The following is an 18840-nucleotide window of genomic DNA, read 5'->3' as shown; positions in this document are numbered from 1 at the left end:
TTTGGCACAGTTTATAAGAAGCTTTTAACTCTTTAAAATTAACCACATTTTAACTCTGCATTCAAATCTTACACTGTGGCTAGTCTTCTAATTATTTATTTGGTGGTTCTAGCCACCATATTGTTATGGTGAATAACAGATTTCCATGTCATCTCCTACATAGAAAAGAACAATGAAGGTTTTTCCCTGTCTCTTTAGGAGAAAAGCTTAAATAAGAATTGTTATTCTCCTTGTGAATAGTTGTGGTTTCTTCAAACATCCATTTAAAATCATTTAGGAGGATATCTGTTCTGTACAGTGAGGCTAAGCTGAATAATTTCTGTTGACCATTAGTGTGTTTTTTTAGTTTGGTATGGCTCTGGCTTTTTTATTATGTCAGAAGCGACTTGAGAACATAGTGCAAGTCACTTCTGGTGTGAGAGAATTTGGCCATTGCCCAGGGGACATCCAGATGTGTTACCATCCTGCTGGGAGGCTTCTCTCATGTCCCCACAAACTAGAGCTGACAGATGGGAGCTCATCCCATCTCGCGGATTTGAACTGGCATCCTTCAGGTCAGCAGGCCAGCCAGCACTGTCTCTGGCTGACAATTATTGTTTTTTCCTCCTTCTTCCTACATTATGAAATAGAAGTTTTAAAAAGCATCAGTTTTAAAGCAAAAAAAAAAAGGGTTTTGACCCCAAATCAGAGAAATTTGGATTAAAATTCACACCTAGCCCATTTACTAACTCAAAAAATGAACATAATTTACTCGCTTCTACTTTAAAGTTTAAGTAAACATGAGTTGTGTTCTCCTATTTGTTTCTTGAAATGTGAAAAATTGCTTAAGGCCAGTGTTAAGGTTGTGGGTTTGTATTCCTTGAAGAGAGAGAATTCAGACCACACACTCCCTTCAAGGAAATACTAAACATGAACACTGACACAGTACATCTGAACATCCATCCTAAGTCAAGACAAGAGTCCTTAAATTTGAACCATTATAGCCTAATGTTAAACAACTATTGCTTTACATAACCGCTAGAAATGTAACTTTTCTTTCTATTCTAGAGTGGCGTGTTTATAAGTGGGTTAGTACCAATATATAACAAAAAGCATTAGTTTTGCTGAATATTACATTGAACATTTTAGAGTAGTTTTGCATGGGAGTAAAACATTATTTTCCTTTGTTTTCTGTGGGTAGGGGAAATAGAGATGGAACCCAAATGGCATGTTTCCCAGGATTTTCTAGAAATACTGATGGGAAAACATTGGGTCTTTCATATTAAACCAGATTATAATTAAGTGTTAGATCCAAAGCAAGACAGGAAGCATTCAATATCAGAAATAGACTTTCTTATTGGTATAATAATATGGTAGACTTGCTCATCAGATGCTCCTTCTGTTGTGTATTAGCATTAATATTTATAGTAGCAAGTTGCTCCCAAGAAAGATATCTCTTTCCTCACGTAATTTTAAAAATTGTTTGACAATGAATTTCTGATTTTTTCTCTCTCCCCCCCCCCCCCCCACACACTTTATGCTAAGGTATCATTATTCATTACATTATTCTCCGAAATGGGATTGAACGTTTCAGAGGAAAAGAACAGATGTTCATGGATACTAGTGGCATCCAGCCATACCAGGAATACACATATCAACTGCGTGCTTGTACTGTTGCTGGCTGTGCAGATAGTAGAAAGGTGAGTACCTTCTTTACTCTGCATGAGTCGTAAAGTATGAAGGACAATTGAGTATTATCAACAGATGCCCAATTTCAATTCAGATCCTAATTTGGGGTTTTAAAAAGTCCTACTTTTAGTCAAAACTAGTCTTACTATTTTGTCATACGTTCCACACGCCCTCCCATCTCTCCTCATCATGTGGTGGGGACAAGAAAGGGTGCGTCAGACTTTTCCCTCCTATCAGATGGCAGAAAGGGTGGCAATGCGCATTGCCCTGCCTCCCTTTCTGCCATCACACAGGGATTTGGGGAGGAAAGTGCAGATAGCTCCATTGGTAGCTCCTTTTGGCACTCCGCCTCTATTTTGGGAGGAAAGTGGGTGGGGGCCTGCCGTGCATCATGTGATGGTGGATGGCAGGCCCCATCTAAGCCATGATATTAAGTGGCAAAACAGGCCATCTTTGCTCTGTGTGAAGAGGTCCTAAATTAATGGACAGTTACCATATAGGGTTGTTGTATGTCTTTTGGGCTGTGTGGCCATGTTCCAGAAGTATTCTCTCCTGACGTTTCGCCCACATCTATGGCAGGCATCCTCAGAGTTGTGAGGTATGGTTGTGGTATTGTGAGATATTCCATACCTCACAACCTCTGAGGATGCCTGCCATAGATGTGGGCGAAACGTCAGGAGAGAATACTTCTGGAACATGGCCACACAGCCCAAAAGACATACAACAACCCTGTGATCCTGGCCATGAAAGCCTTCAACAACACATAGTTACCATATATATTAATGTATGTGGATCTCATGTATTAATTGATGGCAGGTTTGGGGGCCAAAATTATAATTTCAATATGGCCTGTGGACATATTGCAATTTTCTTCTTGTTGAAAGTCTTTGAAAAGGTCACAGGGTTCTGCACATAATTTACCAATTGATATTTTTTTTTACAGAAAACACCATAGCAAAAATAAACTTGACACATATTTTCCCAGAATCACATTTTTGTGCTGTTCAAGAAATTGCAATTTCTGCACAGAAGATAATATTGCTACACAGAAACATTCTTATTTTGCAGAGAAAATAAAATTTCTTCATAGAAATGTGGTGTTTTCTTGGCAAACTCCCAATTTTGCACAGAATATATCCTGACTTATTGAAATAATATGAGGCAAAAAAACAATTCAGTCAACCATCCTGAGCTAGCCAGTTTTTTCCAGGCCTACTTGCTCCAGTTACTTAGACCTTGTTGTAATTATTGAAACCCTTCCACTGCTCTTCAATTATCGGAAAGAGGAGAGACAAAAGAGTCACAGTGCTATCATTCATTGTTTAGAAAGGTACTTCCTAATTTCCAAAGCAGCTCTTGAAATATAAGCTGTTTTCTGCTCTCCAAGAAACAACATGTGCCTATGTAAGCTGAAGAAGAGATAGCAATCCCTTTTGATGGCACCTCTGGTTAAGGGCAAGGGTAGCAATGGCATCAAAGTTTATGCCAATGTTTACTGGTGATAAAACCCATATGAAATCAGGCTGTTAAAATGCAAAGACACTGATTAACCATATGAAAGGGAGTTATCATGCATTCTCTGGCCAGACAGCCTGCTGACCAGATTTTCCTTTCACCTAGTGGTTTGAATTGAAGGCAAAACACTCTGAATCTGTTTGGATAAATTGTACACCTAAACTCATGCGTAAACATATTCAAGGTCAGATTTCACTGCTTGAGAGGAGGGGGGCTAAAAGAAAGGAGAAAAGTAACTAGTTCTACAGAGCTGTGGTAATGATATGCCAGGGCAAACAACAACATTTTAAACTAGAAGTGACATTCTCATTGATCAAGGTATCTCGTGGACTATTACAATAAATTGCTGTCTAATTCATGTGTGTTCAGGTAGTTGCAGTCACTGTCCAAGGACTCCCAAAGAGTGTTCAGCCACCAACAGTTACAGCTCTGAGTGCCACGGCATTGCATTTGAGTTGGACAGCACCAGAAAAGCCAAATGGTATCATCCGAGAATACCAGATCAGTCAGATTGGGAAAGGTCTTATTCACAGTGACACTGCAGGCAAGATGCAGCATGCAGTATCAGGTAAAAGCCCATTAAAAGCATGATATTATTGTCTTGTTTAACAGTCTGTCTTCTGATGTTCTTTTTTTTTAAAAAAAAAAATGGCTCCAGTCCTAAATATATTTATGAGGAAGCAAATCATTTTAAAGTTGAAAGAGCAGAGCTTGGAAATTTACCTTTAAAAATCATTATATACTGTATATACTATATATGTTGTTGACTCCACTTCCTCAACATCTGTGAATGCCTGAAAAAAAGCCATGATTTTAGTTGCTCGTATTCTTACTCCTCATTACTTTCTCACTGGTTTTACATGGTAGTTGTTAGAGTGGTCTAGCATTTCTGTGTTCTCAAATAATTTACTGTGCCCAGTTTTGTTCATCAAGTGCTCTGCTATGGCTGACTTCTCTGGTTGAATCGGCCTGCAGTGTAACTACCATGTCAGACTACACAGAGAAGCCATTTAAATCCACAAGCATGTGGACAATTTCAACAGAAAGGAGGAAACAGTGAAATTGAACCAAATCTGGCTACCAGTATTTTTTTTTAAACTAAAATCAGGACAATAAATAAAGAACAACATTCTGAAAACAGGGGAATTCTAGACATGAAACAATCAGGGCCAGCTAACACCTCCCAACAAAGGATTACCCCAGGCAGGAATTAGCCAAGCCTTGAGCTACAAGGCCATTACATGCTAGCCAAGGTGATTAATTACAGCATGCACACTTGCCTCCAACAGACAAGAGTTCTTTCTCCCACCCTGGATCTTCCACAGATATATAAACCACACTTGCTTAGTTTCCAATATACCTCAAAACCTCTGAGGTGTCTGCCTTAGATGTGGGTGAAACGTCAGAAGAGGTTGCTTCTGGAACATGGCCATACAGCCTGGAAAAGTCACAGCAACACAGTGATTCTGGCCATGAAAGCCTTCGACAATACATTATCATGTTGTTTGGTGGATTCTGGAAATCATAGTTGAAATAATAATTTCCTTTACCTCAGGAACTTTTTGTGCTTTCTTGGTTATGCCATATTGCTGATGAAGGCAAGGATTTACCTTTGTTCTAAATTGGAAGATCTTATTTTGTAGTGTTATTTGTAATACCAAAACTATTGCCAATGAATATGTATTATTCTAGTTTTATGTCTAGGGAGAGACTAATATGTAAAAAAGGAATCTCCCTTGCTCTCCAAGGCAAGCCTGCTTTGTTCCTCCCAAGGCTGCATTGTGCTTTTTGCAGGGCGATAATTACTACTCTCTAAATTCATGATGTTCGCTGAAACAACTGTACTTATTTCACAATCTCAAATGTTTGAACTAACCCTCATTTCAGGCCCCTGCAGACCTGTGTTTTGATTTTCTCATCTTCTTCAAAAACCTTGGCTTCTCCCAGAGCAACAGTTGAACATTAATGAAGCTGTAGCATTAGCGTTCCCTGAGACTTTGAATCCAAGGGCCTTAACAAATTGCAGATGAGGAGGCTTGCACCTTGCCACGGCATCATTGTCTCGCTGCTTATTTTTAATTACATCAAAGCTTTGGAAACATGATCCCATAAATGCTTTGTGGGAATAGTGGTGAATGTGCTCGTCATGTGAAATCCATAAATTGCTTATAATCCTCTCAAGATGTTAAAAAAAGCATTAAGTAATTGAAGACAGGAAGTCCTCAGTTAATTATTTAGAGGTGTTATCAATGCTTTAAGTAAACTGAAGCGTTTTCTGCTATCGCACCGGGTTGAATGCTATTGGGATCGAGGGGCACCAGCCATCATCTTCTCATATTCTCTAATGCAAACAGCATATGGCAGCTTGTCAATAAAAGACCTTTTTATATCATTTATTAGTGAACACTTCCAGTACTCTGTACAGAACAATTTGGATGACAGTTATGGCATTGTTTCACTTTGTGTTACTACTCCTTTACAAATGGTCCCGCTAATGCATTGGGGGATGGCGAGGGGAGGGGGGAAGAGACTAAAATAATTAAGGGGTATTGTATTAAAAGAAAGCAAAGACTGCCCTCTTCAGCAGCAAAAGCAAGAACAGAAAATGGTTCTCCCAAGTCTGCTCCTTGGATCTTAAATGCAACGAATAATGGAACTGGCAAGGGAAAAAGCTTCTCATGGCTAATTTTATTTTGGAAGAGGCAGGGGTTCATGGGGGTACATTTCACTGAAGAGATTACGAGTGCATTGTTGTGAATATTTCTGCCAGAAATGGCTGGAGAATTTTCCAAATACTTTCTGTTCCCAAGAGGCATGTTTGCTGTTGTGTAAAAATAACAAGGGGTCTTGTCGCAGTTTAAAGACTAATACGATTCCAGTGCAATCTTATATATGGCTACTACTCAGAAGTGAGTTTAAATTCTTATGTTCCTTAAATTAGCTTTACTCTCAAGTAAATAGATTGAGGAGTGATGCTTTTTATAAGTTAAAAAAGGTAAAGGTTTCCCCTGACGTTAAGTCCAGTCATATCTGACTCTGGGGGTTGGTGCTCATCTCCATTTCTAAGCCGCAGAGCCGACATTGTCTTTAGACACCTCCAAGGTCATGTGGCCGGCATGACTGCATGGAGTGCCGTTACCTCCCCACCGGAGCAGTACCTATTGATCTACTCACATTGGCATGTTTTTGAACTGCTAGGTTGGCAGAAGCTGGAGCTAACAGCTTAGGTCTCATGCTGTAGGCTATAACCCTGAAAAGGTCTTACCACAATAAATATACAAGGTGGACCAGAAGGCACGAAGGGGTCCTCTGTATACTGTATATGAGGCCATATACAGTATATAAAGTTATTGGATGCCATTTGCAAGATCACACTAATGTCTCTCAATGCTAACTCCCCCCCCCCCCACCCCCCAAAAAAACCCTACCTTGCAACCTTCCCACCTGTCCATTTTTGGTTGTCAGAGATTGAGGAAATACACAGCAATCTGTCCACTTAATGGAAAATAAAGGTATGCTTTATAACTGATGTGCCATGACACCCCAGAATGGCCATGGGAAGCTACTTGGGGGCATTTACACTATAGAATTAATGCAGTTCAAGCTCCATGGTTTAATTCTAGTGAGGTACAAGCAGGACTGTAGCTGGGGAGGGGAGAGAGAGAGAGAGAGTCAAGGGTTCAATACCCCCCCCCAAAAAAAATGTGTCAGGCAAAAAAACCTGGTTTACTCATGAATTGATTAGCCAGTAAAAAATCATTAGTAAACCAAGTTTTTTTAACCTGACCCATTTTGGAAGGGGGGGGGGGTTGAGCCCTTAACCCACCCCCTCTGACTACTGGCCTGGGTATCAGCACTCTAGAGAACACTCTAGAAGACTAAATACTTTATATAACTACAAATCCCATAATTCCATAGCATTTAGACATGGTAGTTAAAATGGCATCAGACTCCATTGACTCTACAGTGTAGATGCATCCCATAGCCTACAAGGGGTTTTGGTGAGATTTGGGTTGTTGCAAAGGCAAATCAGTATTGTGAACTTCATAATGATAAAAAAGTAAGTTGTGATGTAATGTCCTTACTTACTAACATGCCAACCAATGCTTTTCAAAATGAGGAATGAATATCCAGTCATGTTAATTTTTTTTTTGGCCTTCTTTCTTTTGTTTCACATTTGACATTTTCAGTCCCAGTCCAAATAATAGCCATTGTAAACATAATAAATTACAAATACTACACTTCCCCCATTATTCAAACTCTATGTGCCACAACATAATAAATCCGAATCCCTCCTTGGATAAAAATACCTTTATCTGCCAGTGGAAAGACAGCAGGGAGAGGTCCAATTGGCCCTTTCAGGGAAAGGAGTTCCACAATTTAGAAGTAGCCACAAAAAGGTTTTCTCTTGTATCCTCCCCATTTCCGGATCTTGGAACACAGGCAAACACATACGGACAGATACAGTTTTCCAAATAGTTGGAGCCTGAAGTGGATTTATAGCTCAGCTGACATAGAAGGCATCAACTTCCATGAGTCAATCCTATTGCACATAATGGTTAATCATTCACAACCACTTCCATTTAATGAGTAAATAGATGCAGCTAACAGGATATTTACCACTGAATTAAGACTATAGGGAAATGCTACCCATTTTAGGAATTTTGAGAGAAGAATTTCAACAAAACTTATAATTTCTCAGGTGTGTTCTACACTTCCCAAGTTACCATCACATTCCTAAAGCAGAATTATAAACAACTTAAGGACTCCCTCTGGATCAAAATGACTGAATTATTTCAAGGAAAGCGATAAGATTTTCGACAAGACGAATAAAATTTCCCAGGAGAAGTTCCTATGGCCCAAATTACAATATTGCATTTATTACAGATTGCATACAAGTGCTGCTTTTTACAAATCATGTAGTACTTTTTATATCTCTCCATAACTATCAATTTATTATTGCCAATAGAATAACCATTTTAAAAAATACAAAACATTTGGTGCAGCAACTCTTTTTTTGCCTCACCCATTTTTCTCTGTAAAATTTATATATGTAAATGAATGTTGCTTCATAATAAATATCATGTTTATTTTTTAAATTAATGAACGTGACTCCCTTTAAGGGAATTGAAATAATCTTTTGCTACAATAATCTCTCCTATCATGAAGCATTGCCTATTTGGCTCACATCCATGCCTTTGCCTCTCTATCCTGCAAGAGCTATTTCAACCCTTTTGCTTTCATGCTAAGTATGCAAACGGGGCTTCAGGTTTTGTTTTGTTTTTGTTTTTTTAGCTTTCATTCCAGTTCATGATGAGGTTAGAGTCCAGGCTGCTTTTCTGACTCATCTTTTTATTTTCCAATGCTTCTCATCCTGTTCAATTTGCACACGGCTTGAAGCCTTGGGTGTCGTTCATTCATTGTTTTTCCTTTCAGATGGGTCTCTTGTGTATTGCTGCTTGTATTGCTACTCTGTATGTATGACCATAAAAAAAACAACAACAATGAAGCTGTCATCTAACTGGTTTTAGAAAAACAGTTCAAACCTAAGGCTTTTCTCTCCATCCTCCTCCCTCCCCATCATAGAACTGCATTGTTTTTTTTTTAAAGTAGGCGCAATCCTAGTTTAATGAAAACATTTTGCAAAGAATAGGCAAGCAGAGATAAGAAAGCTGGGACCCATCACTGACAAGGACAAGAAAGATTAGAGGAAAAAATACAAACTGTGAACAGAAGTCTAATAGCAGTTCCTGAGCTCACAATAAAAGAGAATCCAATGTCTTACCCCACTTCTTGCTACTGCTTTCTGAGACATGTTAGAATGGATACATATTTATAAACCCACTTTCAAAGGATCCATTGAGTCTTTCAGTGTTTTGTGGTAGAGAAATGTTAAGAAGAAACCAGAGAAAGTGAATGTAAATTAAAGATGTAGGAATGGGAGAGGATTTGACTAGGAAAAGTGGCTGGATATTAGTCTGGATCCTGGGATATAGCTTACGAATGTACAATACAACTGCATATTGTGTTTTAAATCCTGTTAGATAGAAATGGATGTCAGTGTGTTTTTATGCAATGGCAAAGAATGATTAAAGTATTGATTTCAGTCCCAAGAAAGCATGGCAATGACAATTGAATTAATTTTAAAAGGCAGCCTCAGAGGAAGAAAATGGCAAATCCTCTTCTGAACAAATCTTCCTAAGAAAACCATATGGGTGCTAGGGCCACCATATGTTGGAAATGACTTAGAGCAGTGGCTCTCAACCTGTGAGTCCCCAGATGTTTTGGCCTTCAACTCCCAGAAATCTTAACAGCTGGTAAACTGGCTGAAATTTCTGGGAGCTGTAGGCCAAAACACCTGGGGACCCACAGGTTGAGAACCACTGACTTAGAGGCTCACAACAATGTTGACAAAAACAACATCATAGGATCACCATATGTTGGAAATTACTTGGGGACACACAACAATGGCAACAACAACAATGCAGGGATGGTGGCTATCAGTAGCTATTAGTTACCACAAAATGAAGTTTTCAAAACTTAGATGTAGAACATATTTGAATGCACATGGCTAGAAAACAAACTGAGTGGGGACTGCTGTTGACTTCAGCTCTGCTTTAGGTTTCTTGGAAACACCTCCTCCTCCATGGTATGTATGTGTGTCTGCCTTCAAGTCGCCTGTCAGTTTATGGCAAGATCATGAATTTCATCATGTTTTCTAAGGCAAGGAATCCCCAGAGATGGTTTTGTTGCTTATTTCCTCTGAAATATTGCCTACTATTAGGAATATATTCATAACCTGTTAAGATTATGATACCAATATGGTTAGATACTGGTGCAGAGTAGCAAAAAATGCAGAAGACTAGGGGTTTATGTAAGCAGAGGTAAGAAAAGCAAAATAGCCAGCCTCCCTTTCCCTTTAAAGAGTCATGCGCATAAAATCAGCATCAGAGACATCAAAAGTAAAATAGTAAAAATATGTTTACTCACAATCTTGTATGATGATGGTCATACAGGTAAAAACATCTTAGTTCCAAAAGAATACAGTTCAGGATACTACATATCTCTTAACAAGTAGTAACATCAGCATGGCATGCCAGGATCAAGAAACAGGAAGATCCAAAGAGAGGGAGAACAAAAGAAAGACTCTCCTTTTATGCCCCAAATTCTAAAGGCATACGTTACTTCCTGTAAGTCTCCAGGAAGTATACTCCCATTTCCCACATTTCTCATTTCCCTAAAATGGTGCCATCAACTTTGGAATGCAGCTTTGGCTTCAGGTTACTAAGCAACAAGCAAAACTAACTATATAAACCATCCTACATTGAAAATGCATGCATGATTACTTAGATAACCCAACACCTACAGTGCTTTGTATACCCAGTATTTTCCCCAAAGATAGACTTGATGTCAGTTAACAACAATAAAGAACTCAAGGTGGCATATTGAAACAATACATTGTAGTTAAAACTACAATGTGTGTAATTTTGGGGGTCATTTCATAATTTGAAAGATTTGTATGATTTGGTAATTACAAATTACCAAACCAAAACAAATTGAAACAAACCCCTCAAAAACTTTCAAAAAATTGTAAATGATTAGTTGATTTGGAGCATTTTGTACAATGTAACAAAATTGCCTAGGAAGGAGATGGTTTGACTGTGTCAGCTGCAAAGCTAGTCTCCTCCCCTCAGCAAAAGATGGGTGCTTGAGATCCATTCTGTGTTTATTAAAAATTAAATTTAGAAAATTATTTAAAATTACACTCCTTTTTCCCTACCCCTAGCAGGAAGATGGAATAACTATAGTATTATTATTATTATTCATTAATTATTGATTCAGTATTTGTTATTATACTCATACAGTTGGAAGGGATCCCAAAAGGACATCCAATCCCACCCCATTCTGCCAAGTAGGAAGATGAAATTACTATTATATTATTATCCTTTGTTGTTGTTGTTGTACTCACAGAGTTAGAGGAGAACCCAAGACCCCTTCTGCCTAAAATGAAGACCCCGTTAAATCCTTCTTGACACATGGCCATCCAGACTCTGCTTATCGAATCACAGAATGCTGGGAGTTTAAAGGGACCCCCAAAGGCCATCCAGTCCAACTCTACTCAACAGGCAGAGGGACACCATTCAAGCTCTCCCAGCAAATGGCCAAAAACCAGCCTCTACTTAAAAACCAGTTCCCAGTCACATGTCCTTAAATTGGAAAAAAATTCCTAAAAGTCAGTAGAGGAACAAATCTTTCTGAAACGTTTCAGGATTGATGCCCTGCTTATATTATGTCAATGTGCAGAAATTCAAGGGGATCCCTTTTGTAGGTTTTTTTTCTTTGAAACATTGGTAAAAAAAAAAATTCCTAAAGATCAGGGGATGACCAAAACGTTCTGAAACTTGGCAAGCTTACAGTTGGAAATGTGGCCAACAAATGAGGCAAGTTTCATCCTGATAGCCATACAAATGATGGAGAAACAAGCCTCAAAAGTTTCCCCACTGTAATGGAACAAATCTTACTGAAACAATAACAAAATTTCTTCCTTGATGACAGAAAGGTCAGAATGTATGGGCCAATCTAATCTTCTTTGAAAGGTTTTCAGACCTTAGGTCCAGTCACTGAAAATACCTTATCCAATTTCCCTGCCATGTTTCTCTGCAGGTGATAAACTGGAAAGAAAAGACTCTCCAGTCCTCCAGATAACCCAGAAATGAGCTGTATATGGCTTCATAGGATATAACCAGCACTTTGGGTCAATAATCAGTGGAATTTTTGTAACAAGAACATTATATGTTCCCTGTTACCAGATTATAAGGGACAAGGTTGCACAATGGATCGAGCCTCCGCTGCTGTATTCTAAACTATTCCAGATGGGTCAATATGGGTGTCTGAGATATAAATTGATTCAGAGTAAAAGGGTGCTTTAGTGAGGCTAATACCACCTTCCTCCTCTCTAATCAGCTATTCAAAAGTCACAGTGATACTTTTGAATTTTCTGTTGCTTACTCGTACAATGCTAGTGTGGCAGATGTGAGACTTTGCTTCCACACATACAGACCTATTGAGAAAGATCAGTGAATGGAAACTTATATTTGCTGCCATTCGAACTGACAGCAAATGTTTTCTTTCTTTTAGAACTGTGGTTTTCTTCTTCTTCCCCAGACGATTTCAAGACTTAATTTTATTCTATTTTTTTTAAAAAAAAATGTAGGGCTCCATCCACACAGAAATTACAGCTTCATACTTGCAGCATGTACATTTGCTGGATGTACAACCAGTAAGGCAAATTCTGCTAGAACACTTCAAGCTCCTCCTCAAGGTAAAGTAAATGTAATAACTTCTGGATTGCTTGTATCTTTATGATCGTAGTACATGTGGCTGATAGCTGCCAGTATTCTGTGAATGAGTTGCTTTCTGATGACATGTGATCATATCAGGAAAAAAAACTTTTTACTGGATCACAAATACAAACGTTTTGCATTAAAAATTATGAATCTTGCTTTTTAGAAATGCCAGGTCTCCATGAGATTTTTCAGTGATAGCTGTCCCACGACTATCAGAAAGTAGTGTATTTATACAAAAAAAAGGATTTAGCTGGATGCCTAAGATTACAATTCAATGATTTTTTACTTTTTTAAAAGAAGCTTTGTGTCTTGTTCATTTGCTACTTGTGTTGTATATGAGACATGAGACTGGAAAGAGACTGAGGATATGTGAAATGATAGAAATCCAAGCATAGTGCTCAGCGTGAATCTACACCTCTCCAGCCTCCCCCATTCTCAAGCCTTTCAAATTACGCTATTGTATTCCAAAATAAGAAAAATCTGAAAGGTAGAACACTAGCCCACAAAAAAGCACTAATTTAAAGTATTTTTAAAGCATTCAAAAAGTAAGAAACCAGAAAAGAGTACAGCTTGTCCACGTTATAAGACCATTTAAAGCAACTAGTTAATAGGGCAAAGCCTGTGTTGAATAAAAATTATTATTATTATTATTATTATTATTATTATTATTACTATTATTATTATTTGAAACACAACAAGATGAGTCCACAGCAGACACTCTGCTGGCTGTTGTCTTGGATCACACGTCGGACACTTCCCAAGTGTCTAGGACTGTGTAATGTATTAGGGAATAATGCAGGCAGATCCCAGTAAGGTGGCCTTCTGCAGCTGGCAGATGGTAATTTTGTCAGCGCCGATTGTGTTTAAGTGCAGGCCAAGGCCTTTAGGCACTGCACCCAGTGTGCCGATCACCACTGGGACCACCTTGACTGGCTTGTGCAGTTTGAACTTTAAATCCTCATATCGTATCAGCTTTTCCAGTTGTTTCTCCTCAATCCTGCTGTCCCCTGGGATTGCAACATCGACAATCCATACTTTGTCTTTTAACACGATCGTGAGGTCAGGAGTATTGTGCTCCAAAACCCTGTCTGTCTGAATTCGGAAGTCCCAGAGTAGCTTGACATGCTCATTCTCTGTAACTTTTTCTGGCTAGAGATCCCACCAGTTCTTTGTCGCAGGCAGATGGTATTTGTGGCACAAGTTCCAATGAATCATTTGAGCAATGGTGTTATGCCTCTGCTTGTAGTCTGTCTGTGCGATCTTCTTGCAGCAGCTGAGGATGTGATCTATTGTTTCATCTGCTTCCTTGCAGAATCTACATTTGGGATCTGTCGTCAACTTTTCAATTTTGGCTTTGATGGCATTGGTTGTAATGGCTTGTTCTTGGGCTGCCAGGATCAAGCCCTCTGTCTCCTTTTTCAAAGTCCCATTTGTGAGCCACAGCCATGTATTATTATTATTATTATTATTATTATTATTATTATTATTATTATTATTACAGTATATCCTTCCTTTTCTCTCCACAAGGAGGCTCAAAGTGGCTTTGCCTGTCAGTGAAAGATCAGACAGAAGAGCAGTCATTAAGAAGATAAGGGGGTTCCACAATCTGGGAGCAGTCACAAAGGCCTCTTCTACACTGCCATATAAAATCCAGATTATCTGCTTTGAATTGGATTATATAGCAATGTAGACTCATATAATCCATCAGTTAATGTGTATTATATGATTTAATAATCTGGATTATATGACAGTGTGGAAGGGGCCTAAGAAAGCCTTCTCAATTCATTCTCACCTAATACAGCTATGATATTGGTGGAATTGAGAGGAAGCCTTTCTCCAAGATGTGCAAAACTTGTGCAAATTCTACAGGGAGATGATGACTATTTTAGATAGTCTAGACCCAAGACAGATGGATTGATGGATGGGTGCATCTGGTGCACAGGCATCAAGCTTAGCGTATTTCTAAAGTTTTCTTGTTCATATTTTGGCAGGGGTTTGGTCTCAGCCTCGTCATGTCATAGTTAGTTCCAAAATTGTGGAACTGTATTGGGATGAACCAGAGGAACCCAATGGAATCATTTCTCTATACCGATTGTTCCGAAATGGTGAAGAGATTTTCATGGGTGGAGAATTAAATCTGAATTTCACTGATACCGTACAACCAAACAACAGGTAAAAAAATGTTAGTGCTATATGATAACCATGAGCCATTGTTCAATATTTTAAAATATGGTATGTATTGTTAATGTGGGATTTGTGTATTGATAGTGTTTAAATGAAATTTGTGTCTTTCTGTATTGCATACTCATTGCATCATCCAGAGTGTGCTATAGTCTGGAAAGAGTTAATTGCTGAGAAGCTGTGATGACCTTGATGTGTGGCTGGAGCTGGGGAGTGTCCAGACACAAGTGTGTGTATGCATTACTGATTGCATCAGTTTCCAAAATCCTGAAGATTTCAGCTTTTACACTATAAGCACACAAATGATCACTCAAAACATCCTGTTAGTGGCAGGAATCTTTTTAGTAACATGTACATGTGTAAGTATGGCGTGTGTGTGTGTGTGTGTGTGTGCCTCTGGGTACATCTACAGTGTAGTTTGAGTCCACTTTAACTGCTGTGGTTCAGTGCTATAGAATCCCAGGAGTTGTAGTTTTATGAAAGTTTTATGACCTTGTTACATGGAGTCGCTCCATTTTGTTGGGGGGGGGGGCTTCCCCCCTTATGAATTCTTCTCCTTATGAATTCCCATAGCTACATGGGAAGCCTCCCGTGTTGCCATGGCAGCGGCATGTGCCAGCTCCATCCTCGTTCACCCACGTAGCTGTACTGGTGTCATTCGATGGGAGCCGGCAGGCTCTGTGGGTGACCTGGGCTAAACCGGCATATGCTGCCGATTTTAGCCCCATGTGAAGAGGTTGTTAGTCTTCTTTGCCAAAGTGTGTTGGTGCCTTACCAAACTACAAATTCTATAATTCCATAGCATGGAGTGATGTCAAAGTGGTGTCAAACTGCATTCATTCTACTGTGTAGATGCACCCTCTTTTTAAAAGTCAGCACCATGGTTTGAGCACAGGATTTCAACTTTAGAGGTTACGTTTGAATTCCCACTATGCCAGAGAAATCACAGGGTAAACTGCCGCAAGTCACATTCTCGTAGCCTCAGAGGAAGGAAAAGGGAGCTTCCTCTGAACAAATCTTGTAAAGAAATTTCTGCTATATGTAGCTATTTTGTTACACATGTAAGCGACATCCAGAATATATTTTATTGAGATCTGACAGGCAATATGTTTTATTATGATTGTTCATCCTAAATGTAGTAAATACTAAATTATTTTTACCCTGACTCTTCTGATTCCCATTTGTTTTTTCTTGGTGTGTGTTTATAGATATGTTTACCAGCTAGAAGCTAGCACATGGGGTGGCAGCAATAGTAGTGACAAATACATCATCCAGACGCCATTAGCCACACCAGAGGAAATTCCCATCCCATATAATGTCACAACAATAGATGCATATTCCATATTTGTAGCTTGGGACCCTCCTGGTAAGTATTCCTCTTTATGTGCTGTATAGTAAAACAAATTGTCAATCTGCTTGTGTTATCCATTTGTCCTACATATGTTTATATTATTTACAGAAGGGAGTTGCCATGAGTCTTGGCTCAATGATAATACAGGTTAGCCATCCTGCTGAAAATAGTAGATTTGGGGCTAATAATGAAAAGACATTTTATTATCATCTTACATAATGGTAGGAGGGATGCACCATTTGGATTTTCTGCCTTAGGCACCAAAATGTCTTGAGCCATCTCTAGCTGATGATACAATAATTAGAAAATAATTAAGCAATGGAATAGACTCAGCTTCATCCAAACGGAAAGGATGATAATTTGCCAAACTGTGAATTTTAATTTGATGGTGGTCATCCACTTGTTACTAGCCCCCTTCTCACCTTATGTCCAATTAATTGATTAATTAAATTTGGCTTTGGAGCAGAATGCTACAGTCAGTGATGCCCAGGCGCTTAATGCAGGGGAAAGGTCTCTAAGTGTTGAACTCCTGATAAATTCAACCTGTTTAATGGCTGCCTTATCTCCCGAAAAGGAGCAATGCCGGTCCCAAAGCATCCCAATTTCAGAAACAAATAAGGCAATCAAAGAATCTTGTAGCTTATCATAGTTATGTCTGTAGACTTTCTGTAATATAGAAGGGTCATACGGACTGTTTTATAGTATGATTTCATCCACTCCAGATCAAAATAATTGTCCACAAATGCCACAATATATGAGTAGTTTTTCATGTTAAGGCTCTAGCAAATTGAACTTGAGGCCTTCTTGATTTATTTAGTGAGATTTTCTTATTGTAAAGGACCTGATTTTCTATCTAGATCTCTTCTTTAGGTTAGAGATGTTCAGGTATGTTGATAACTATAATACACCCACATCTTACGCCCAATAATACACCTTTTTCTATTCAATTCTTTCTAATATTTTTTATAAAAAATACCCACATCTTGCAGCAGAGTCAAAGCCTGGTAAAAGCATATAAAAGCATCAAGTCTAAAGTTAAAGTAAATATTCCAGGGATGCCCATTGAACCAATGGTTAATAGATCTATAATATCCTGAGCTGTCAATCTTTTAGTTTTCAGAAGCACAAAATCCATTATAGAAATGCTATAATGTATGAAAAAGATTAAAATCTTAAATTAAACTCTCCCTACCCCCACTTCCTTGAAGGATTTAAAAACCAGAAGGCAGGAGAATATGACTTATAATCTACAGTTGATTTCAGTGGAAAAGTGTCTTATACTGTCACAGTTTTGATAACAAGTTTCAATTGGTGCTTTGAATATTCACTATCATAAATAGGTTTTTATAACCTTCTTATAGGTTATTCACTTCTGGATATAGTTCTGTGGCCTATATCCACCTAGTTGCGCAACAGGAAGGCAGTTCATATATAGGACATTCTATGTGCATGTCATTAATGTTTGAAAAAGTGATTGCCACATTTTATTTATAGAAAAATGCATATGTTGTTACCCACATTGGGATACAGTAGGTATGTAAAATTGCATTTTTGTTATCCTCAATGAGAAAAGATATCTCAGAAAATGTGAGATAATTGTTGCATTCCGTAAACTGTGAAAATGCTGGCCAATGTGTATTTTTTGCTGCAACATGAAGCTTTTTGCAAAACACACTATATTTTACAGTTTGAAAGTATGAAAAGTCATTAAAATGTACTCGTGTAAATTTCCTCATTTGTGAGAAATGTTTTGATATTATTTGTTAATGAAACTGGGAATGAAAAAAAGTGAAGCTTACACACATAAGGAAGGAACATGTGGAGAGAAAATTAGGAACTAGGTTTAGAAATGAATTAAGATGACCAAACACAAAATAACTCATTTGCAAAGCCTGCATTCACAGAAATTATTAGCACCCAAAATGCTTCATTATTGTGTGTAACTGGGACCACTTGAAAGTATTCCCAAGTCAGCTGAGGTGTGTTTATCAAACTTGTTTCTCCTGAAAATTTTAGAATTAAAAATTTTGGCTACTGCATTTTGATGTACCTGAGTTCTTCATCCACAGATTCAACAAATCATGGTACAAACATATCTGGGGGTTGGGGGAATCCAAAAAGGAAACTTGAGTTTGCACTTATATAAAGGGCACCAATTTATATGTTAGTGTTTATAATGGAACTTCTGTAGATTTTGGTATCTACAGGAGGGTCATGTTATCGTATGCCAGAAGATACTAGAGGCCCACTGTACTTGAAATACCTTTTTCTTGATTGCTGTACCCACTGTCATGACTACATAACCTCGGGGTGTATCTGCATAAACAAGGAAGATGTGGAATAAGCATGAAGAATGGTCAAGTCTGCCTCTTCTTCTCAGCCATTAATAGCAGTCTCTATATTAGATGATGATGATGATGATGATGATGATTATTATTATTATTATGTGGATTTTTTTGGTTAATGTCAATCATGATTGACTAACAATGGAGAAAAAATGGCTAATTATGAAGAAAAAGAGAATTGATCCAAAAATTAAGGTGTACAGGAAACATCATGTTGTGTGTCCTAACATCCTGTGAGGCTAGGTTAGTGGTTACTGGTTACATATTTGCTTTGACAGGCTGCTAAGATTTGCTTTCCATGGCCTTCACTTCTTAATGCCAAGGTAGCTGATCCAATTGTAGTTGATAAATCTGGTTTTCAAACTATTTTTTAATTAGTTTTGTCAGTTTATAGAGGCTTTTTTGTACTAAATGTTTTAAATGTTTGGATCCA

General features: G+C 38.2%; 1 protein-coding gene and 1 long non-coding RNA gene across 3 annotated transcripts in view; one reads left to right on the top strand and one right to left on the bottom strand.

Moving 5' to 3' along the window:
• LOC134296645 (uncharacterized) overlaps nt 1–9190 on the bottom strand; it is a 92452-nt gene extending 83262 nt beyond the window's left edge. For both annotated transcript variants that reach the window (XR_010003466.1, XR_010003464.1), the window contains exon 1: nt 7494–9190. This is a non-coding gene — a long non-coding RNA (uncharacterized LOC134296645). The remainder of the gene's footprint in view (nt 1–7493) is intronic.
• The window catches only part of ush2a (usherin), a 617513-nt gene that overhangs the window by 481351 nt on the left and 117322 nt on the right, over nt 1–18840 (top strand). The window contains exons 55-59 of the mRNA XM_003216022.4: nt 1525–1679; nt 3553–3751; nt 12398–12505; nt 14522–14702; nt 15920–16077. Of these exons, the coding sequence (XP_003216070.2) occupies nt 1525–1679; nt 3553–3751; nt 12398–12505; nt 14522–14702; nt 15920–16077 (801 nt within the window). The remainder of the gene's footprint in view (nt 1–1524; nt 1680–3552; nt 3752–12397; nt 12506–14521; nt 14703–15919; nt 16078–18840) is intronic.

Source organism: Anolis carolinensis, chromosome 1 (assembly GCF_035594765.1).
Source record: "Anolis carolinensis isolate JA03-04 chromosome 1, rAnoCar3.1.pri, whole genome shotgun sequence".
In the NCBI taxonomy this organism is placed as follows: domain Eukaryota; kingdom Metazoa; phylum Chordata; class Lepidosauria; order Squamata; family Dactyloidae; genus Anolis; species Anolis carolinensis.
The sequence above is the reverse complement of the archived record's forward strand: the minus strand, read 5'-3'. Positions and strand labels throughout refer to the sequence as shown.